The sequence below is a fragment of the Phalacrocorax aristotelis genome, chromosome 11 (assembly GCF_949628215.1).
Source record: "Phalacrocorax aristotelis chromosome 11, bGulAri2.1, whole genome shotgun sequence".
Lineage (NCBI taxonomy): Eukaryota > Metazoa > Chordata > Aves > Suliformes > Phalacrocoracidae > Phalacrocorax > Phalacrocorax aristotelis.
This window is the reverse complement of record NC_134286.1, coordinates 17,904,685-17,928,880: the sequence shown is the minus strand read 5'-3', so window position 1 is coordinate 17,928,880 and position 24,196 is coordinate 17,904,685. Positions and strand designations below refer to the sequence as shown.

The following is a 24,196-nucleotide window of genomic DNA, read 5'->3' as shown; positions in this document are numbered from 1 at the left end:
GCCTTCATTTAGCCAGTGTTTAACTAATTAAAAAAAAAAATAATTTTTTTTTAAAAAGTCAGTGAATGGTAACCCTATTTACCATAGCTTCCCCCCCCCCCCCCTTGATTTTAGGTATCAATAGATACCTACTGACAGACTAAATCAAAACCAAATGACAGAAGAATTTCAGATTTAGAGCGGTATCTGATTACAATGCCATAGAGACTGTGATCTCTATGTACCTCTGTCTAGACTGAGCTCCCATTGAGTAGGTAGGCATTACACAAAGTCACCTTCCTGTCCTGTGATGACTCCTATGATCTGAAGGAAGAGGAAGAAGACTTGATGCACATCACAGAAATCACTTGGTGTGATTTTGTTTAAATGACCTGCATGACAGGAATCATTGTCTTTGTGCACAGTCGCTATGACAAATCAAAGTAACTTAGGACAAAATGCCTGTGTTGTGCTGACAGTTGGAAAGTGAACAATCTGTACAAAACAGTGTTTCTCAGGCAAAAATAAACTAAAACATTACTTAAGAAACATTATGGAAATTTAAATACATTTATATATAAATACAAATAATAAAACCTTTGGTATTACAATCAACCATAGCATTTTTATAATTAAATGAGAAGTGCTTCACACTTTCACACAACATTAAGATGACTATAAAAACCACAAGCCTACCTCTCCACACGTTCATACTACTGTTACTCTGGTCCACTGGCTTCAGTGGAATAATATCTGATTTACATTAAAGTAAAGCAAGAGGAGAAACAGACCTGAATACTGGAAATAAACCCGAGGTTTTTGATGAAACATAATCCTCAGCATTAGATGCAAAAGGTGACTTTCCTGACAAGTGCTACCCAAATTCTTAATAGCTTTCTGTATGTAACCCCATTTCATTTCATCCTGACATAATCTTAATTAGTCTTAGTTCTACTGCAGAGAAGCCTACTGAGGCAGTTAGCACCATATAATTAATCAGATATTTTGCACGCATCACAGCAACCAACAGTGTCAACTTACTGATGTGAGTTAATACAAACAGAAATCAACCCTGCCTCTCCCTTTCACATGAACTAAAAGCATGTGGCATGGAATGAACATATGACTCTTTCTTCTATACACTACTTAACGTCCTTTCATCCCTTAGCAGCCATTTCCTAATGCATCATTACTCTGCAAAGTATAATTTATTTTTTCTGCTGGTACTTGGTGAATAAGTCCAGCAAGGGAAAATAATGTACTTACAAGTATACAATGTACACACTAACTCACCGGATTAAAAGCTTCATTGCAGGAGCCAAACATCACAGTATTGTGCCTAACGTCACCGAAGGGGAAACCATATGATTATATGATTTGATGGCAAAGAAGCCACTGCTTAAGGAAAGCAATTTTATAAAGCTGACTCTCCATTCTCCTAAGCTTAAAGTGAAATAGCAGTATAAAATAAGCAGTATATTATAAACAATAAGCAGTATAAAACCACAAGAAGATTTATTCAGTTTTGTATGGCATCTGCAATATCCTGCGGTATTTATTAATAGTAAATGCAATGTTTAATACATGGCAGCGTTTTGCTTCAGCAGAACACTGTAAAACTACTTGTAAGAACAATTTAGCCCATAACTAATATTCAGTGTAAGAAAGAGTAGTCTAATGTTTTGCGATTTCTCAGATTCTCAGAACAAACCAGTAAGATAATAATCTTCCTAGAAAGGCAGTATTTACATGGTAGTTTATTTCAGGAACTGACAGTAAACTGCTTAACACCTTCTCTCTACAGTGTTTGTGCCCTAAAGCAGTTAAGATAGGAATTATTAAAAATTGTGACAGCTCTAGTGTTTTCACTTCCAATGGTATCTCAGCATACAAACATGTACAGCCAGTTCACCACCGACACAAGGAGCCATTCACCTTTATTACTGTTCAACCTCTTGGGATGCTCTTTTGTATTTGAGGGCCTATCACAAGAAATTAGGCAGCCTAATGGAATTGCCAAATGTTTCAGGTGCTGTGATCCACAATGACTGCCCATCAAACAAAGGAATCTAATGTCTATTTCTCAGTACCTGATTGCCCTGACCCTCCCTCCTATAAAAATCTTCTTGATTTATTTTAATGCTGGAAGAATACAGCAATTATAATTCTGATAAGACTACTAGCAGGTTTGTTTTAACCTAACTAAACCAGTAGTAACTGAAGATAATAAACTCTTCATTTTTGTTCCTGTTTTAGCAGATGGCAAATATGTTATCAAACAACAGAAATGAGGACATATGTATAGGAAGGAAAGATAAGAAGCGGTAAGTTTATCCCAAACACCTCAAAGCCCATCATCAAGCTACCTATACGCACTGACACCTCTTCCATCCTGAAGAGACAGCTGTCCTTTAACTTTTAACCTGAGCTACATTTTATAATGCTACAGTCACCTGCACTGCCATCTAATTCAGATTTGACACTCTGACACTTAGTCTGGATGTCTGACATAACATACGGCTAGCGTAACAAGCATGTGAGCCACAGTATATTCACAACACGATTTTGATTAGTAATTGTAAGATTATGAGTAGGATGTGAATGGGAAGTCAAGACAAGGAGCAGAAGGCAACAGAGGTAAAGTCAGATTCCTGGGGCTAATTTCGCCAGCAAGAGATGCATTTTAACCTGTGATTCAAATCTTAGTATGAACAAGGCGAAATGAAGCCTAGACACAAACTAAACTGTTGCAAAGGGATTAGCCATCATAATAAGCGCATGATTAGATTGTGTCTACCTAAAGATTGTACACACTGACAACTGTAGAAAAATGCAGGTCTAAGTCCGCAAGTCTTCCCTCATGACTTCTGTTACTATGTCAGTTAGTCTGACAGTCATACCGTCTATACAAGTTCTAGTGATCTTCCACTGTTTTGGATGATTTTTCTAGTCTGTAGTGCCAAATTTCTTATTAGGCATGATCTTGAATGACTGATGCATCTCTTTCCAAAGCAAACCTTATTTAGCCTTAATCATGATAAGTTTCATCAGTCCTGGAACATATGACATTTCACTTCATCACATGCTTCAAGTTTATTGCATTTGGTTGCATCAAACCCTTCTTACTCAGACAAATGAATATTCACAGGAGCTTTCACTTAGAAGTGGACTCAACCAGAAATATGGATGTTTGGGCAGTAGTTTCAAAAGATGTAGAAACTAATGGCATTCTTAACTTCTCCATACTTTCCTACTTGATCTCATAGCTAGCGTTTTTCAACACTAGAAATATTTAACACCTCCAAATCACTCAGAAAATTCTTGGCATTCACCTAAAATCAGACTAAAAATTGTTTTCTTTCAACATACGGTACGTCCTTAGTTGGGTGATGCTATTACTCTTCAGAGTGAAAAGCGCAGCCACTGGAGACTTGATCTTTATCAATTTGCAGTAGCCTAGGGTATCGGAACTTTGCCATGGGAGCTGCGAATGGGACCTAAGCGTCTCTGGCTCTGTCCAGATCCCTTGATCTGAAGAAGGTCTTGGAGTTGTTAGTCATAAAGCTGGTGAGAAGAGCAGTGGCACATCTATCTGATGCAAAAAATGCTACCCAGGTAAAACCTGTAGCCAAGCAAATTCTGTACACTCAGAGCAGGTGGCAACAGCTGCTCCACAGAAACATGCAAGATTCCTCACAGAAAATGGTTTGTGATGCTTAGATCTCTTTTTGACAGGATTTGCTACCTTTGGTACTTCTTAGTAGTTAACAATTGGCTTAAGCATGGAAACACTGGTTTTAGTATGTTTTCATTCAGTAAAACGTCTCTGTGGTCGTTCTTGTCATGTATCTAAATTCATCTCTGGATATCCATGTGACGTATCTAGAGCATCTTTTCTCTAGCAGAGCCTTAAAGCATCTTATGCATTATGTTCTTAGACGGTTATTGATGCCTAGACATCTCCAGAGTGTATCTTAGCATGGATTGTCTTTGTCCAGTGACAGGAGAAATGCACGTTGATGTGAAGTGGTGTGGGATTTGCAATGTCATGCACAGCGGAAGGTCTTGCTTAACAGCCTACTTCATAGTGCCGACTTTATTTATTCTGCAAGGACTCAAAAATCCTGGCAAGTGTTGAGCCTGTAGTTCCATGGTAACCAGGTATTCCAAACAGAATGCTTACACTGCTAACCCTATCCTCCAGACAATCTCTTTACAAATGATCAGTAATATGAAGATGCCTTCTTTTCATTTATCCATTCATTTTAGTTTCTTCAGAATAAACTTGTTTTCTAGGACCATCAGAATGTGCTACCCGCATCCAAAAGAAAATTGGGATGGGCTGCACATACTGATTCTGGTAACACTTATAGCAAGCTACAAAATAGAAAAATCACTTAAAATGATGGTGCTTACCCCTTTCTGTGTCGTAGAGGTACACGAACTTTTCCCACTTATAATGAGTCAAGAGACTCAAGATGGCTCCTTTTAATGCTGGCCGCATCTGGATGACAAACTGCACATCTGCATCTGTTGGGAAGCTGGGTGTGACAAAGGATGTGTGAAGGGCTCCACAAAATGACGTCAGCGTGTTCATTGACATCTGGTCGTAGAATCCAAAGATGGCGTAAACTCCTCTGGAAAACTGTGAACAGACTAATAAAGACAGACAGGGGTGTTAAAATCTGACATATAATGAACACAAACTTTCAAAGCATATTTGAAGTAAGCCTTCTAAGCAATCCCGAAATTATTCTGTATGATGCAGCAGATGAAATAAATTAATGAGATAATAGATACTAATTTCAGTGTAGCTGTGAGTTGTACCAACTTTGTCACAGTTAAACCGGCCTGAGCACATTTTTGATTGCAATTTGTCCTGCTGCGGTTGTTACAATCCACTGATCTCTCCATATTCTTTAAAAACAGACATGGGACTACATTGCTCATCTGTAAAATCCTCCCTCCCTCGAGCAGCACCTTGAGAACTCTCTGAGCAACTACGTAAAGAAATGTCAGGTCTGCCTAAAAGGCAAACCATTAAGATGTAGTTTTCCCTGGTATCCCACCTTAATTCAGATCTGATTCAAAGAAACCTGGATGCTTTATTGCTGTATAGTCCATAACTCTGAAACCTCTGTATGACATCTGGCTGTGGTCTTTTTCAGTGAGAAAATACGGTAGCTCCTTAACTGAGTGTTAAAATCTTTCAGAAGCAATTTAGAAAGTGAATGGCTCATTAATGACCGCACAAATGAGGAACACATATTGTTGCTTCATGGGACAGAAGTCTCATGACTCATCCCTTAACCTGCAGGCTTTTAGTCACTAACCATTCTGGTGTCCTGAGGCACTCATCTAGTACCAGAAAATAATCAAAAAGCAGTCAGAGGTGTTTGGTTTCGCAGGTACTTATCTAGGGAAATATTTCATTTCCCATACTTTATTACAGAGATTGAACAATGACCATTTTGGACAAAAATAAAAGTATTTCAATTTATAAACACGGTCAACTTCATGGGAGTTGCAGGGAAAAGAGTTTCTTTGTTGTTCAACTCTGTAGGAACAGAGCAAATTTCTTGTGACCCCGGGTTCTTTCTGTGGAGGGAGCCTGATCCGTGGGATGCTGGGGCTCTGCTCCATAATCATGATTGTACAACTGAAATACACTACAGCAGAGCAGCACTTCTAAATCAAAACATTTCTGGACTGAGATGAGCAAGTCCCGTTTATAATGAAAATAATTTTCCCAGAAAAAGAAGTTCCTTCAACATCAACAATTTTGCTTGTCAAGAACTGGATCGAACAACAATTTTCAGTTAGCCCCATTAACCACTTTTGCCAAAACGCGGCATACTTAACTTTGCAAAAAGGAAGAAGTAATTACTGGTAAAGAAGACATGACTTCTACACAGAAATATACAGCATCGTTACTTCTGAAAGTACCATCATGAAACATTTCCTACCATAAATGCTACCTTTCAGAATCACTAAAGCCTGTTGAAGTAATTTTAAAAAGGATTCTCCACAATATCAGCTCATTGGCACAGCACCATGGATAACACCTCAAATAGGTAGTCAGGTGTGAAAATCTGATTTTCCTCCTGGAGATCCAGATGCAATAATAGAAATGCTATTAAGGAATTTCTTTAAGTGTTTAAGCTACTCTCACAGTACATGAGCAGTCATGGATACCAGCACCAAATAACAGCTGGTGTAGACAGAAAAGAGACGCACATGAGCTACAAAGAGGGAATAAGTAGTGATTTCTGGAAGAAGTTTTCAGAAAGTTCTCAACCACAGTAAAGAGATAAAAGAAGTTATAATACAGCAAGAATTTATTCCCAGAGGCATGACTGAGGAATTAAATACACTGTTTCAAAAGGCATTTTGTTAAACTATATACCAGCAGGATATAAAGTAGAAAAGCTACCATTAAAATTATCTGCCGAAATAACAAATAAAAGACACTAACTTACAGGTGAAAAAAAGGGAAAAATAAAGACTACATTTGGCAGTCTCCAAATCATTTCAACAGCGTGTAAGCCCTCTAATTCTACAGGGATAATCACTGAAGTGGGGCTAGCAGAGCTGGGTGTCCTCACATACAGCGAGTCAGTACCTCACAGATTAGGCTTCTTTTACATATTTATTAATGGCCTAGTTTACAAGGTTTTTATGTAGATTCTGTACTGTGGAGAAAGCAGAGAAGAGCAAATATCCAGGAAACAGCCCTTCTTGCAATGCAAACAAAACACATTCTCAAATGTCTCCTGACACTAAAACCCCAGAGTATTTCAAATGATCGGGGGTTCACACGTTATTCCTTATCAGGTAAAAGGCTCAGGAATACTTTTGAACTGTGACTCCACTGAAATCTCTCAGATTTACAGGGACACAGTATCTGAAGAAAAGAGACACAAGGGGGCTCAGAAAACCTACCACACTATCTAAGTGTAGGGCCATATTGAAGAATACAGATTAGCTCTTACTAGAACTGCTTGTTCCTACATCCCATAGTCAGTGGAGAGAATAGGTGCGCTGCTAAAGGTCACCCACAGCAGCTGGCTCCAGCATGGACCAGTTCCTCTGCATTGTGCTGGGAACCAGCTGAGAACTGGTCCAGTTCGTGCTCCCTCTTGTCCTTAGAGATATTGCACCTAGGCACTGTGGTCAACAGTTTAAAAACAGTTCAAGATCTTTGTCCTTCGGCCAAAATTCTGTTTTGCGTGACTATTTTAAAAGGCCTATTTTAAGGTGTATCTATTTTCATAGCAGATTGCACTCATTTATGCAAAAAGCCCATTCTTGATTTGTGAGTAATCTGAAAAAAACAATCAGAACATCCTGACCATAAGCAGGACCTTCTCCAAACACCACCTAGTAGCAAACGTTGGAGCTGCTGCTTCCACAGAGCATCCCAGCGCAGGTGAGAGCTTCTGAGCTGGCCTTTCAGACATTTGCAGCTTTTAGGGAAAAAAGTTCTGGAGCTCACCAACAGTATCTTCTAACAACGCATCCCTCACACCCCACTCCCCCACCCCCACCCTCCGCCCAGTCTTATTTCCCCTGATTGAGGTTCTATTCACTGCAGATATTTTAAGATTTAACACTTTTACAGACTGTCTTCTATTAGTTTTGAAAAATCTCCATCTCAAGCTCCTCTGCTTATTCTTCCTGACTATCTACTCTGCATGCACCGTAGGGTGCCAATTCAATTTTACTGGCCCATTTAAAAGGTAAACAAACCTTTGTTTTTATAAGGAAAACCTAGAGGGGCAATTACCTTGGTCCTCAATGTTAATTTGCATTTTTGAACTGCCAGTTTTGTTACATTTTTGTAGCGTTAGGTCTTCTGTTTAGTTTGTGACCTAATCTCCTATGTGATCAGACAAACCGAACGTCCACGAACCCAGAGCCATAGAGTTATTTGGTTTCCAAAAACCAAACGTGTAATTACATTCATTTTAATTACATTATTATTCTAACATCACTGAGCAATAAACAAAATTTTAAAAAGGCTAACTAAACCTTAGCTTTAAGCTCTTTTTACAAACTACCTTCTATTGACAATCGGAACAATCCTCAAGTTCAAGTAAAAATTTTGGTATTTTTCCCTAATTAATCACAGTTGATTTATGTTTGTTTTTCCCTATTTGAAAAATGCAGATGGTCAAACACATACTTTGGCTGTTGAAGAAGTGATTTGGACAAATCCTGACGCAACCTCATTCCTCAAAAAAAAGCAATTTTTTTTTTTTGCTGAGCTATGCCTTTATGAAACTGCTTTTAATTATAGTTATTAATACAGTGGATGTGCATCCGTTTCCAGGGACAGCACATAAACAAGTTGCTTTATAACCTGATCTGAAAAAGGTGCAACCTCCAGAAACAAGGGACAGAGGTTGTGAGCAGCAGTTATCCAACGGGGGATCGTAATAAGCTGTTATTTTGGCATTAGGTGCAAAGCGAGTATTTATTAACAGCGACTTAACTCTGGGCTTGTTCTCAGAGTGAATTAGCTGCCACATGCCATCATTTTCAGGACAGGAAGGGACGGTATAACAGAAGCCTGTGAATTCTCAAGCATGTCAAGAGAAGATAAGGAACTTTCAGGTCGTGAGAGATCAAAGTGTTTCCTGCCAAGGAAGGAAAATGCTTAGAGCCTCAGTAATCACAGTGGTAAGCAGGATTTGCATTTAAAAACAAACAAACACACAAACAAAAAACTCCAAAAAACCAAACACCCCACCCCCAAAAGACAACCAAAGTCAAATAAACAAAAATCTTTGTTTCTGTACTAAATAGCAGCTGAGCCATCCCAAACGTCAGTGTAATTCAATGAACCCCAGCCTTCTGTTCTACTAGCAGTTCCATCCGCCCTCCAGTCAAATCAGCCCCACCACAGAAACTTCCTAAGATTAAACAGATGTGATTTTTTTTCACTCAGACCCCAGGCAGGCTCTAGGCCAGCATCTCAAAAGATGCCCCATTTCACACAAGTTATTAGATATTTTGTGTCTTTTTAAATTTTTTTTTTTTTTTTTTTGCTTTCTAATGGTATTTAGTTCTTCCACCTTTTAGTGACTGTGAGTATTCCTGACACAGCAAGGTTGTACAGGCTCTGGTAGTTCTACCATCTATTTTTTTTTTTTTTACTTCCAGTTCCTACTATAAACAACTGAAGCGTTACGAGGAACATTTACAAGGAGGTTTGGATTTTGCTTCTTTAAAGGAAAGATGTATCAAGCCAACAAAAGAAACATGTTAATGGATGGATCTTAATATACCATTTCCACTAGATGATACCATTCATGACTGACTTGGAGAAGCTGGCAGGATCCTCCCAGGCACAGCATACAGTGCAGTCCTGCCCAGGGGTAGTTTTGGAGTCAGGGGTTGAAGGTTACAGTACCTCAGACACTATTCCTTCTTCATTACTGATTTGTATAGACAAGTAATTTCCCCTTTGTTCATATCAATTTCTTATAAAACAGGTCTGACAAAATTAACCTATATCAAAGGGGCACTGTAAGGCCTGTATAATTGATAATTATACAGCTCTTTGGGATGAAAGGCGCTGTAGGATCACAATCACAACTGACTTTATTGCACGTTGCTCACACCAGTTCCTTGGGTTTGTGTTCTGTGTTTCCCTCAGCTGTGAAATAATTTTGTTCCCTCCACTGTCCTCTGCCAGTTGTCTTGGATTCCAGACAATTCTCACTGCCAGCCTCTGCCAACAGACTAATGGGACTACTTTATAACGGAATAATACGCAGCGCGGCTCAGAGCAGTTGCTAGTTTATGTCTAAGGCTCCATCCTATGACTTCCTTGGCTGTAATAACACAAGGGTTATCATTAATGTCACTTCATACAGTAAACATACCGGCTCTTTGAGAGACTGACAATGCTTCTACTGCTTTCTTTCTCTTTCGTTTTAATACGCTGAATGAAAAGGCACGCTCTCTCTACCTTGAGCCCTGAGGAGTTCAGCACAGCAGAGGCCCCAAATGCACAATGAGCTACTTTCGGGGACCTCCAGGCAATCAGACTTGAGAGCTTCCTTTAAAGACAAATTCACCATATTAAAAATTAAAGATGAGTGAACTGCATTTACCTATGGCCAATAAAACTAGGTTTTACATTTAAATTGTTAAGACACTGAATTCTGTCAAGAAGAAAATATTACACTGAGTTGCGTAAAATTCAGCTGTGAAAAGAAGCATTTCTGAAATAGTTAATAGTGAGTACTCTTGGGGGTGGGAGGGGACCAAGGAAGTTACAACTTGGTATCGCATACACATCCTCCTGAGATATAACATCACTTCTCATCCTACCTAAGAAAAGCTGTGCTCTTACAGATATAAAAAAATCCTCCCAAAACAAACAAAAAAACCCCAACCCAAAACCTCACAGCAGAGCGCAAAACAGAAGTATTATTTACTCTTGTTACTTCATTTATGGCAACAGTTTTCTCAGTGATATAACAGCAGTGTGTTTTATCTAGTTCTTTTTAGAAAGAACTACTCAGCTTGCTTTGCTCTATCTAGTGCCTTCTTCAAACATACACGCTTCCTTCAGTTTGCATTTCTTTTTAGACGAGCCAATAAAATAGAAACAGTACATTCAGGCACTGGTAGGGGAGTATTATTAAATAGCAAATGAAAGGCATAAGGATTAATCCATTCATATTTCACAAACCATTTACTGGAAAGCAATCCAAAACAAATGTCCAGATTCAAGCATCTCCAAACACTCTCTGGTCAAGATCCCGTTCAAGATGACTTCTGTCACCCTATCACAACTCCTTTACACATTATTAAATGAGTCTTTATTTCTTATCCACTTTTTAGGCTGGCTTTGGAACCCTGATCACAATTACAGCTCCTGGGTGCTGGGTGCTGTACAAATACATTACCACAGCCTTGGTTTCCTTCAGTATGCCAAATTATTTATGACATACATGACTCGACTCATTAAACTTTACACATTTTGGCCTTTATATATACTACTACAGTCAAATAAAACCCTAACAATGTACATGAATTTGCTGCGTGCTGGATCTTCTCCTCACACTGAAACATTTGTGTGAATTTTATGAGCGTATGAAAAATGCCAGCTTGCAACAATAAAAATAGGCCACTTAGGCTGTAACAGTGCTGCTAGTAGGAAGACCAGCAGCAGAGTCTCATGCACACCATGATACCAATAGGTGCCTGTCGAGACCTGCAATGACTGCCCATGAGAAAGAAGTGCATTATCTGAAGCCAGATCCTTTTAGACAGAAAGGCTGATGAAAGGCGCAGTTTCAGAAAGCACTCAGAGGAAGGTAGCTGAAGTTCATTCAGGTCTGATGTACTTTGTCCATTAGCGTAACTTTACTCAGATAAAGGTAAACCTGGACCTAAACCTCTCTGTCCCCAAACTGCCAATTTGATGTACACACAAACAAAAGCTTTGGTATTTAAAAAAAACAGCTAATATATTTAAAATCTCAGTAACAGGCAGAAAGTCAGGCTGAACACTGCCTTGATTGTCCTGAGAAAGCTGTGCTTAGCTTTCTGAAAGGTGGTCTTCATCTAATCAGAGAACATACTGCAGGTGGCCTGAGTGACTCAGAACAGGCTACGCCACTTGTGCTGCTATCACCTACTCGCTTACTGTTTAGTTCTCAAGCTCCTTCCAAACCTCAGATTATGTAAAGTCTGAGCTCCGTTTTCAGGTTACTGGCCACAAAGCTTAAAATAAATAAAAAAATATTATTTTTTAGAACTTTGATGAAACTCAAGCATAAAATCAGTATTTTGTCCTGCAAACCTACCACATTATAATGTATATTTCACTTTTAATTAAAAAAACATAAATCTGTATTTACAACACATTTCTGATGGTGGAAGAAACCCAGGATTCAATCCACCCAGTTTCCAGAGAAAGGGTTGGCCCCTTACCAGTTGGTCCAAATTATAAAGAGATTTTGTTTACCTGCGATCACTATTAGACACTGATTATTTCAGAACACCATGGATTTGGAGTTTTATGAGAACATTGCTTTTGAAAGGCTATAGATCAGATTATCATGGCTCAATCTGAAGCATAATCTATTAAGAGCTTGAGGGAAGCAAAATAGGGGTTTAAATCTTAAAATGGATTAAAGGTGAGAGGAAATATATATATATATGTGTGCCATACAAATAAACTGATTTTTTTGGAGTATGATTTTAAAAATATGTCGGACATTTGCGGACTATACTTAAGTACGCGCTGATCGGAATACTACATTATCTTGCTTGTGTCGTTACAAGATGGAGTTCTAGCTCTCAAATGATGCACCACAAATTATAGCCAAGTTTTCTATTTTTATTTAAACTCATCCTGGCAATCCACTATCTTCTACTGTTAACAGACCACCTTCCATCCTGATCCCACCACCCCCACAAGCTGCTCACAAGGGAGAATTCCTTTTAGTTTTAAAGCAAAGACATCAAATACATACCATGCAGTTTAAAACAAAAAGCTCTTAGAAAGAAGACTTTGTTACACTGTTACAGAACTCAGATTTAAATGCTGCGGATCTGTGTTATTTGTGAGCTCTTCCGCCTACTGCCTACGCTGGTCCTGACACCAAAGGAGATACCTGTGGGAGGAGCAGCAAGAGGCTTCTCTTTGTAGGCAGTTAAACTCACTGCTGGAGAGAAATGGAAAGGCATCGGTATCTGCCTTTAGTGCTTTGATGAAGAGATGCTTCTGCTCAGTTTCTCCAGGATAATCAATGCCTTGCCAACCACAGCAGTATGAGCAACGCCAACGCTCTGCCACTCATGGGCAGCTCCACCATCTCGGATGCTTAAGAGTTCCGGCACTGGTCTCAAGTTGAGAGAGTGTTAAGTGACTTAACGTGTGGATGTAAAGCAGTTTATTGGGCTTTTTTGTCCTTTGAGAAAAGGCTTAGTCTATCCTATCTTAGGACAGACCAAGGACTAAAAGCCTTAGTCCTATCCTATAATTGCACACCCCTTCCTCCCTCAAGCATGGATGGTGAGCTAACACCCGTGTGAGGGAGCCAGAACCACCAGGGTTTTCCGCAAGAGAGTCTAAACATATTCACAGCAAACAACGATCATTTGTGCTCTTCACATCCAAGACTCCAACTCGTGTTTTGTGACTAATTCCTGCAGAAACATGGACAGTGTGCACGCAACACAAATATGTAACACACAGTTAAGTAACTTGTTTCCATCTGCTGCACCGTTTGAAATGCTTTTCATTTTAATCTAACATGTTAAGCCAGCATGCTGCGATCACTCTGGAATCTAACTGTATCTCTTATTTTCTAAGCAATTTTTCTAAAATTGTCGGTCAGAGGGAAAATACAAAAAACCCCTGTTCTTTCAAGGGTTATTCAGTTATAAAACACAAGGACATTTAGCAGCCATTTACTTACAGGCAGCCAATATACTTGACTAGTATGCATAGTCTAAAAAACACATTGTAACAATTTAATAGTTCAACATAAAATCATGAATGTTTCTATAATTTTATTCAAAGTAATAGGAGTTCCACAAAACATTAAGCACTACCTTGGAACAGACAGGCATGCTCAGAAAAGTGTTTTTAATGTGAATTTGACAAGAATTTGTAGACCAATGAGTATCCAAGTAGCTATTGTTATCATCTTTAGAGATGATCTACCTCACCTGTTTTGCCAGTACTTTAAACAACAGGCTGAGACAAAAGCAAGCATTTTGTGGTATGAAATAAAACTGACTTATGACACACCCATCAGGGAATGGCAGCATTTCGCAGTTGAGGATGTTGGTCAGAACGTAGGGCTGAATCAAAGCGCCTCAGAGCTGCGAATCGGCAGCAGCTACCTCCAGCACTCCGATACACTGAAGGGATTCCTTATTTCATTGGAACATCCCAGTATGGAGGAAGTAAAAAGGCAAAGGCATATTATTAAATGTATGCTTGTTCAGCAGATCCTCCCCTAAGTGATTGCAGAAGTTGACTTCATTCTGGACCACTGTGGTGAAAGGCAATAAATCAAAGCAAGGCTCTGGCAGTGTGATGAAAGATGAGCTGAGGCTGCTGAGGTGGTGCCATTTATAGGCCTGTGGGGATATATTACAGAGGATGAGATAGAAGAGGCAAAATGGCAAACACACCTGGAATCACTGAACTGGGTAAAATTCACCATGAGGTAAAGGCCAGGATTAAGGTTGTCCAAGGAGAAAGGGGATGTCATGGCCAAAACAGCAGCTGTGCAAGCAGCCTCCAGCTCCGGAGGGTTTCCAGTTGGCTCTATGTATGCAGAGCATGGTGCTGGCTGACAGACAGCCCAGTTTACACAAAGCAACAGTCCCTAACACTTTCCTGGAGGCTCTGCAATAGTATTCCAGCAAGCGCTGTCACTGCAAGTACATCTCAGACCAGTGGACTGGATTTCACATTTCCATATCTCCTCCCCCCCGTTTCCTCAAGGTTCATGGGGCTATGCAATTCTCATCCACTCCTTGTGACCCACTGCTGTCAGCTTATCAGTCTGAGAGACTTCAGAGCAGTTAATGCAGAAGAGGAAACAGAATTGCAGTGAAAACCTGGCTTCAGCAGCCAGGGAAATTATTTGAAGATGGTCCTTAGGGGTCCAATCGAGTACCCACGAATGCCACTGGAGAGGCTCCCATGGGCTTTAGTGAGAGCTCGACTAGAACTGAGAGGCTTATACATTGAAAGGGCAAACTATAGAACCAAAATCCCACGTCCCCTTACAAAAACAAAAGCAGCACCCCACCCCAATCCGGTTTTATTCTTGGTATCATTCCTATCTGCCTTACAGTCCAGAGTCCTTGCTACCAGCCTCCTGGAACTTCACAATCGCATCTGACAGCAATTCACAGACCAGTACCCTCAGCTAAGCCAGTGCCTTATTTACAGGGAACAACAAGAATATTATTCTGTATAAATTATGCATAATCACTATTTATCAAGCTGGGTTAATTGGCACATAACAAAAGAGTTGTCTGGTGCACAGCTGAATAATGTGGAAGCCAAAATTAATGGAAATGGTACAGCAAAAGCCTGACTGTGAAAGAAAAGTCACATCGCTACATGTTAATTCTTAACTGCTGACCTTTCAGAGGAGGAGGGGGCAGCCAAGTGAGCCAGGTCTAGTCTGAAATTATGTGTTAATCTCAGAGGATTTGGACAGATTGTTGTAGCTTTAAATACTGGTTCAGAGTCTGCTCTCAGGCAGCCGTATAGTGAAATATTAACCTGGTGCAACTCCGTTGCTTCCCTGTGCTCCATGAGACCCTGCTACATTCATGAGCAGAGAACAATCTCGCCAATCATCAGCAACAGCATGAGAGTGTGGCCTGCAGGGGTACAGGTGATGGTGGTAGAGAACTGGGACTCTTCCTGCCTTCTCGTGACAAACGGCTAAATGCCTCATACCAAAGCCAGACTAGCAGCCCTTTGGTTCTACTCAAGAGGTCGTAGAAGTCCTCATCAGAAACCCCATCAGAAAACTGTGTCGTGAGACAGTGGCAGTGTGGGGCAGCACTTGAATTTCTATAGAACCGCACACGCCTGAAGAACCATAGCTTGGTCAACCTTATTCTACATGCACAGAATTGCTTCACTGACACCAGCAAGGCTTTACTAAATGTCCTAGATCCCAAAGCTGCATGTGCAAATTTAAGCACACGCTTAGGTGTTTCAATGAACAAACACAGGCTGAAGTACGTGCACAAGACACTGAACCAATTTACCAAGAGGCTCACTCCGGGACGAGGTCCCCCTTCAGTGATGCGTTACAATCTAGCCATACTAGGGGTATTCAGATGATTTAGTCTGATTTACATCATGGCAATTCCACGCTTCCCTAGTCTCTTCTCTACTAACACTGACTAAAACCTCTCATAGCAGTAAAACACCTGCAAATCAATGACTTCAAAGAACAGCCCTTTCTCCTCTCTCTCAAACTTGGTAATAAGGTTAACAGAAAATGAGAAGACTCCTGTAACTTCCACTGCTGTGAGTCAGAAGCTCTTTTATTCACAACCACCATCCAGGCCAGAGAATCCAGGCTGTGATCTCATCATGTTTGTGAGCTCATCAGCATAAATACAAATGAATGCAGAACCACAGATATTTTTAAAATATCTGAGTTTGCAGCACTACCTGTTCTAGGAGGTCAACCACTGAACAAAACTGCTAAGGATACGAAGGGTCTTACCAAGAGATGACAAACTGCAGAGAAACACTGCCAGTTCTGGATGACATGACTAGGCTCTGTAGGTAGGGAAGCCCTTATTCACAGCAGGCACAGATGTAACCATGGGAGGAACAGTTTCATGAATTCGATTAATTTTTAAGCTCCCTTTCAAATAAGCTTTAAAAAAAACGAGCTTACTGTGCACAACAGAATAGAAACTGATATGTGACTCCAGTTAGAGACTGTAAATAATGGCTTACTTTAAATTAAATGTACCCACGTCCTACCAAATAAACACAATAAATTTCTGCTTTACTAATTTCTTATAAATTAATTCACAATATCTTCCAGGTTTTATAGATTAATGACTCTGAATTTCAACTTGCAAATGTCAGTGCCAATTTCAGTTTAAATTTAAAGTAAATATTTTTCTTTTGTTAAAACCGATGCAGTAGTCATCAAAGGAAGCATTCAAATAATTCAGAAAAAAGCAGCTCGTCACAAACGTCGGTTCCAAAACAGGAAATCTCTCTCTCTCTCTACACACACATATATATATGTACCTTATGTAATTCTATACTGCCTGTCAAAATAGCAGACAACAGAAAGGCCTATGATACTGTATCTTTGTATTTGTTTAAACTAATACATTGTACAGAACTAATGCCAGGCTATTGTTATTGAATTTCCCTAGTCTGATTTTCAAACAGATTCCCTGACAGTGTCAAACTTTTCAAGCGGCCCACCAACAGATTATTTTTGGACTTGAAAATTTTGTAGGCCTTGGAATAGATTTATTTGGTGAACTCGGGTAGTAAAGCCTTTCTGATAGATTAATGGACTAAGTGAAGTGTCTCTCCAGACTATAATAGAAGGCATAAGAGACCTAATTTTCCAAGAAATGGCAGTTACAGGCACAGAAGACTTTTCTGTACTCTGATTTTCTCTGTATATTTTCCATTTACATGAGCCAGTCCAAGCCCTCCTTCCCACCGGCAGTGTTATCAGTGAGACAATACCTTTCTATAACAAAAATAGCATAGAAACTTGCATAAGAAAAATGAATTTGATAACAATAGAATGACTTTCTCATAATAATTTAATAAATTGAAGACATGAAGATTTAAATCCTCCAGTAGAGCCGCATAAAAAGGACCAATGAGTTCATCAGCTATTCCAAGCTTCCCAATGATATTTCTTACCTCCTGTTCTACAGAGATCACCTATAAAAGAAAAACAGGCATTCAGGTCCCTCTATTATGCCATTCGTTGCCTCTGGGGCTAAACTCACTGTTGAATCTGCAGTAAGTAAATGTGAAACATTTAAAAATACACTGATTTGTTTCTAATCTTTCTCATTAGAGTGATATACTTGTAACATCCTTACTAGTCAGGAGCACGGTTGTGAACCCTGAAGTTACTGTATGGACATATAGCAAGCTACTGACCTTTATAGTCTTTCACTAAACCAAGAAAAGTCTGCAAAAACATGCCAGAAATGCAAACGCAGTTAGGCTGTCACTAGCTTTAGTCAAGCACCATCAGTCCAATATTTCAAGAAGCCGTGAGACCTACCTACAGAAGGCACATCAAACAAACCAAATGACTAACTCCGTGAACTGAAAATTCCCAGATTATTTTGTAACCATCAAAATAATTCAAAACCAGAAACACCCCTTCCTGGCTCTCCATTTTTCCACAGCTTAGTTCAACTAGTCCTAAATTAACTCCTATTGAAGCCATCCAATTAAGGAAAGCAACCACAATTTGAGTTACTATGTTGGAACAGTTTATTTTTCTTTGTTCAAGTAGTAAATTTGCGTTTTCCCAGCTTCTTTTCAACGTCTGAGTTCTCCAATGAGCTGTTAACATCTATATGGAGAAGTGCACAGCATATTGAAGAGTATCATACATAAAGACTTCTAGCTACAAGCCATATACAAGCATCCTCTCAAATGACAGTAGAGCCCTTCCCTATTTCCTCCTCTGCCATTGTTTTCTTAAGAATCCAGATAACCATCACATGTAATCCTTATTATCATAATTGATCTTGTATCTGTAAAAGACAAGCAGGACAGAATCAGTCACATTGCAGCTCCACAAAGAATGAGAAAATACTGCTTTGGGAAGGCCCCCTTTCCTTAGGATCCCCAGGAAATTTTCTTCTTTACTCTGAAGTGAACAGTAGAAAATATCACAGTTTTCCATAATTAAAAAAAAAAAAGAAAAACGAAAAAGAAAAACAGAGAGATTCACCACTGTACATTTTCTTTACCCTCAAGCTGTCCTTTCTGCCGACGGAGCCGGAATAGCAAAGGTATTGAGAATATGTATCAAACAAAAATACCTGCTTCTCAGCTCCCAAGTTAGCTTTTTGAGTAACTTCATACTGCAGCTGAACAGCCAAACTTGTATCCAGGCTTTAATTAGAGATAAGGGGAGCACCTACTGTTTGCATTTACAGCGTATGTGGTTCATGAGCAGCAGGAGCAAGTTCAGCCATCACAACTGTTCAGCTTGTGCTGCTCTGATGCATCACTTCAGCAGGGGAGGCTTCGGTAACAATTAAGCAGAACCATTCACAGCTGAAAAGACCCCTAAATTTTGCCAAGTGCAGTAGCTAGCGTTTTATCCTTGCTACTCTATCTTGTCAGCCACTGCACTGCACAAGTTATCAACAGAACCCATCTCTCTCTACGCTGACAGCATGGGGGTGGGGTGTCTATTCTCTCATAAACGTGTAGGATTCTGCTAACTCATCCACTTTTATAGTGGATGAGCATGTAAATATTCCATCTCATAACAGGAGATTAAATTTTTAGAGAAAGAATTTAAAAATAAACCACTATCAATTAATGTGGTTGTATTACAACAGCTTCATTGCAGAGACTGATACAAAGGAAAAGAAAGCAGAAGTGTTGAGCAGGAGGAAGCAGGCATAAAAAGTGGCTCGCTAGGATCCGAAAAACCAGTGACAAGAGATCCTCAAATGAAGCTTTTGCATGGTTACAAACGTATTAACTTATTGGTAAAGAAAAATCTCAGACTATGAAGAAAAAGGAAGAAAGAACAAGAGAAAAAATTGTCTTCCTATTCAGGAAATTAATAGCTTATGCCACGGAAAATTGAAATTATGATTACGAAATATTCCATTTGAAAGCTAGCATAGGTAACACAAACTGAAGAAGAATATGATCCTTTGGCAAGTGAACAACACAAATTTGTGAAGATTTCTATCCTCCATACTGCCAAAAAGAACAGTTTAATACCATTTTAAGAATCATGGTGCTATAAATCTGCTTCTACCCACTTACACCAGGCATGCTAAGTCAATCTACTCCAGCTGTGATCTGGACATTAAATGAAAGATATTTAATGAAACCTTAAATGCAGTTATTTAATAAATTTGCTACAATTACAAATATATGTTAAAACACACCTAAGCATTCTGCAGTTACATCTGTCACCACCATGTACCATTGAAGTTATGTTCAATGTACCGATTAGTTCAGGTAAATATGGGGAAATCGTGCTCTCAGGGCAGCTACTGGAGACTATGCTGGTATTTCAGATATAGCCAAGTAAGCACTAGTAAAACTTAAAAATTATCTGAGCACTTTAATCTATTTTTGATCACTCATGACTACAGAGCAAGACAATGGAGGTTTTTAAGTACTGTGCTTGAAAATTTATCTAACCTTTGTTTAGCAATCGTAACTTTTCAAAATATGAATCCTTCAAATATACAGCAATGCATCAATGAAATATCACATCCTCTAAAACGCAAGAGGGGCTTTTATCTCAACTTTTGGGGTTTGTTCTAACCCATTTTGAGTTAGAACAACAGATTGTTCCAGTGAAAGGAGAGAAGCTGCGGCCAAAGGGCCATCTGCTGAGCTTCTCTCCAGTGAATCCCACAGCAAAGGGCAACGTGATGGAGCAACCCAGGCCACTGGGATACACACCATTAAGTAAGCGACAGAATGACGGATGGAAAACTTTTGAGGATAAGCGTAGATGAACGCAATCACTGCATCATTGCATTGTTTTAAATAAAAAAATCAGAAAGATGAAGGTATTTGCTATGAAGCCAGAAGACTACTAATGTATGCACTGCAAACAGGGCTTGCCTCAAGGTTTTCTCTTATTTTAAAACAAAATTGTGGTAATAGAGTAGGTTTAAATGGTCTCCTTTGTATCTGCATCTTCTAAGAAACCCTTCCCTCATTTAATAGAATAAACTTTTCTCCACTGCCACAGCAGAAGATTGTTTAGACCACTTAGCACCCACTGGGGTTTCATTGTGTCAGCATATTTCAACATAAATTTGTTAATTGGTTGTTTCTAACGAAGGTCTAATACTCCATTCTGTATCCCTTCAAGTAACTTTTAATATTTTTGAATTAGGATTAAGGAAGGTCTATGTATACGCTGCCTATAAGGACATATAATTCAGTGTATCATTTCATAACCCAGCTGTCAACAGAGACAACATTTTTATAATACATGTATTGTATGCGTGCCAGTATGAGATGAATAGTCCTGTAACTATAATCAATACCGTTCATTCAAACAACTGGCAGTAGCGTTTCAGACAACTGGCAATTTCATCAGTTTCACTGGGCTGCCCAAAAATAAACAGCTTGAGAGGAATGAATGATCTCTGTAGTTATCTATAAATAATACTAATCTCAGTCATTTGTTTTAGGGGGTTCATCACTGGGAGCTGCAGAAGTCTCAGATCAGTGCAAAAGGCATGGCAGGCTTAAAGAAACTAAAGAAATGCTGAAGAATCATACTGTTGGTTTTTTCATTCACCCAGTTACTGTATTTACATACAGGCTCCACCGAAAGCACCAGGATCCCTCCAGTCTTGCAGCAGTTCCAGCTCTGCAGGAAACTCACACCATCTCAAGGATTTGCAACCAGAAGTCAAACTGGATTCAGCAAAAGCTCACGTGATCTGAGTAAACCTACCCTTGGAGTAACTAATGTAACTTCTGAGGAAACATGAGCAAGTTTGGGATTTTCAACTACTTCAGTGTGAAACTTGCCCACTCTTTCAAGAGTTTTTGAGAGCGAAACAAACCTAACAGCTCAATGTGAATGAGACTAAGGCTGAGGCTGATGGGTGCGAGGTGAACCCGGGCAGACAGGGAACAGAAGGTGCCATTCACAGGCCTGTTTGCTGTCTCTGGGAGGTGAAATAACTCTTTTTTTTTTTTTTTTTTTTTTTTAAATGATGGTCTATCTTCTCCTATCTATCAAAGCAAGGCAAGAACAGAGGAAAAGGAATAAAGACAGCCAACTAAGGGGAAAAACACATCTCCATGGAGTATGGGTCCCAAAGAAAACTTCCAAAGCCCTGAAGTGGAAAAAGATCCAGTTGCTGCGGTTGAAGTGACCCTCCCTCCCTGGCAGCCTTGCCGGGCTGTGGGCTAGCGCCACACCACCACTGCTGCCCAGCCTGCGAGCCTGCTGATCGGCAGGGTCACCAGCCCTGAGGCTCTGAACACATCTCCTGCTCCTGCAGGAAAATCTCCTAACCATCGGGAATTATTAGTAGGTTTTCTACCCTTTTTCACCGGTTAGGAATCACAAGATGCCTGGTGAGTACTCTAGGGAAAACAGAGGAACGATCAGTTCTCCCAAGGACCTAGAGGTTGGCGCTCATCTGCTTCCAGGCAGGGTTTGTGCTGCCATGAGACATCACTGCAGAGAGCTCAATACACCACCGGACTGCAGTAATTTCTTTCTTGCAGATACCATGACTGGGAGCCAAAGCCATCACCTCAGCTCCTTTCACACAGAGTGTAATGCTCCAAAGAAACTCCATCAGATGAGCTCTGCCCAAGCCCTCTGACTGAGCAGGAAGCAGCAGTGTATGTGCATACATCCAGGTAACGAAACTGCTGCTGGGCCAACTTTAAAAAGTCACATTGTTCCATCTATGGCCATAAACAAACACTTTTCAGTCTAAAAGCCTGTTGCTCGTAAAATTTGTATCTTGGCAATCAAAAGAATCTTTAAGCTGCAGCATTATCCAATTTACAAGCTTATTGCTAGTATGATATGAAGGACAATCAGCACACCCAGGCAGACCAACAAAGCATCATGGCCAACAGCAAAAAAGATTAATGGCACCAGCTTCTCCAGAAAGAGAACACTTGCTTTCCAGTGGACAAACAGGGGAAGCTCACAACCCAGCTGATGCCTCTACACCTCTGAGAAATGAGCCAGGCTGTACTGTGGAAGTGGCCTTTGCAAAGAGAGAGTCAGTGGCTGTTTCTAAAATGAAAACCTCGATTATAATGTTGAAGTGAAATTGTCTGCAGGACATGCAGAGAGAAAAGCCAGCTTTTAAGAATGGGTGAATTTATCCAGCTGCAGACCTTTATTGCTTTGATCATCAATATTTTACAGTTACTATTTTTTATTCTACATTGGCAATAAATCTCTAGGCACTTGAACTGTAATAATCACAGCACAACATGATACACTTCTCTCAGAGATTTAAAGTTGGACTCAGTCACAAAAAACCACCCCAAACAAACTGGGTAGGAACATGGCTAAACCGGTAAGATGAAGTCTCTGAGTTTCAGGTAAATGATTAGGTAGCAGTGTACACTGCTATTAACCCGAAGTCCATAATGAGAGCTTAAATGAACAGTTCTAAGTGGACGCAGGCCTTTGTAACGGAGCTGCACTCCTGCCGTTGGCACTAATTGACCCTTTTGCTGGCAGGCTCTGCAGAGAAGGCAGTCAGCAGCGTCTGAACTGCAGGCCCTTCTCTGTCATGCAGAACAAAGTCACAGTCCTGATTATCCAGGAGGTTTGATCTTAATGCTTTACACTTCTATAGCATCTTTCATCCAGGAATGAGGCAGGCAGGATAGCAGGGGACAATCCTGAACTGCTATTGCCCTTCCCACACCCGTTTTGCAGAAGGAGGTCTCCTGTCTTTGGAGCTTTTCGATACTTTTTGCAAGTGTACTCCACATACACTGAATTACACAGCTGAATTTCTGAGAAATGATAGATTCATATTTCACGCATAGCTTCACTCATGCTTCTTGAAAACACAATTAATAATCGATTTTGATTAAGTTATTTCCAGGAGGATTTTAATCCCCTTACAGAAAATGTTGCAATAGATTGAATCCAACCCAACATACACAAGAAATACACAGGGCTGATATAAGCATTTTCAGAGACCACATAGCAGAAAGGAGGAATCATGTTAATCCTGCTTGCAGTTTTGTCCAGAAAGATGCCATTTTTAAATTCATGTGAAGATCCTGATTAAGGCAGACTATTCCAGAGCAGCAGATTCTGGAATCAATTAACAAAACAATTCTTATTAACACAGGGAATCTCCAGACATTACCAAGGAAGCATAAAATCTTTTCAGAAAAGCCCACAAGGAAAATACACTCTAATATCAAATTGTATCCTCCAGTGTACGCAGCGATTGCCTCAACTCAAATCTCAAATACATCTTATGTGAAACAGGGGCTAGCACTGCAGAACAACACAATAAGAATTTAAGACAGGAAGTGCAGATAATTTATCGGAATAAAGCTTCCAGGAGAATAACTGATTTATGTTGATAACGATCCAAGCTGGAACCTGACCAGGATGCAGGAGTTCCCAGCACCACTATCCACAATAGGTTCACTATTCATGAAAAATAACAGGGCGTTTTTACAGATGAAAATAAGTTAAAATGTTAGCTTTATGCTTCAGCCGAAAGTCCCTGTTTTGCCAGAGATCTGTTCTTGAATTACCTGTAGAGCGACTCAGAAAAAGGTGCCATGTTTTTATTCAGGACTATCACTAGTCACACAAGCAGGTAAGAGACACGAGTTAAATTTCACAGAAGCGTCTACGGTTTTTAATGTCACACAGCCTCTATTCATACAAGCATTGCAAAATCCATAAACTGATGCAGAGAGAGAGAGAGAAGTAGTGAAAGGCTCACAGCTACAAAAATACAT

General features: G+C 39.8%; 1 protein-coding gene across 9 annotated transcripts in view; it reads right to left on the bottom strand.

Moving 5' to 3' along the window:
• Nucleotides 1-24,196, bottom strand: part of GRIA3 (glutamate ionotropic receptor AMPA type subunit 3) — a 159,394-nt gene that overhangs the window by 123,244 nt on the left and 11,954 nt on the right. For all 9 annotated transcript variants that reach the window (XR_012662755.1, XM_075107160.1, XM_075107159.1 and 6 more), the window contains one exon: nt 4,396-4,635. Coding sequence is in view for 8 of the 9 variants with exons in the window: in XM_075107160.1 (XP_074963261.1) it covers nt 4,396-4,635 (240 nt within the window). In the remaining variant the exon portion in view is untranslated. The remainder of the gene's footprint in view (nt 1-4,395; nt 4,636-24,196) is intronic.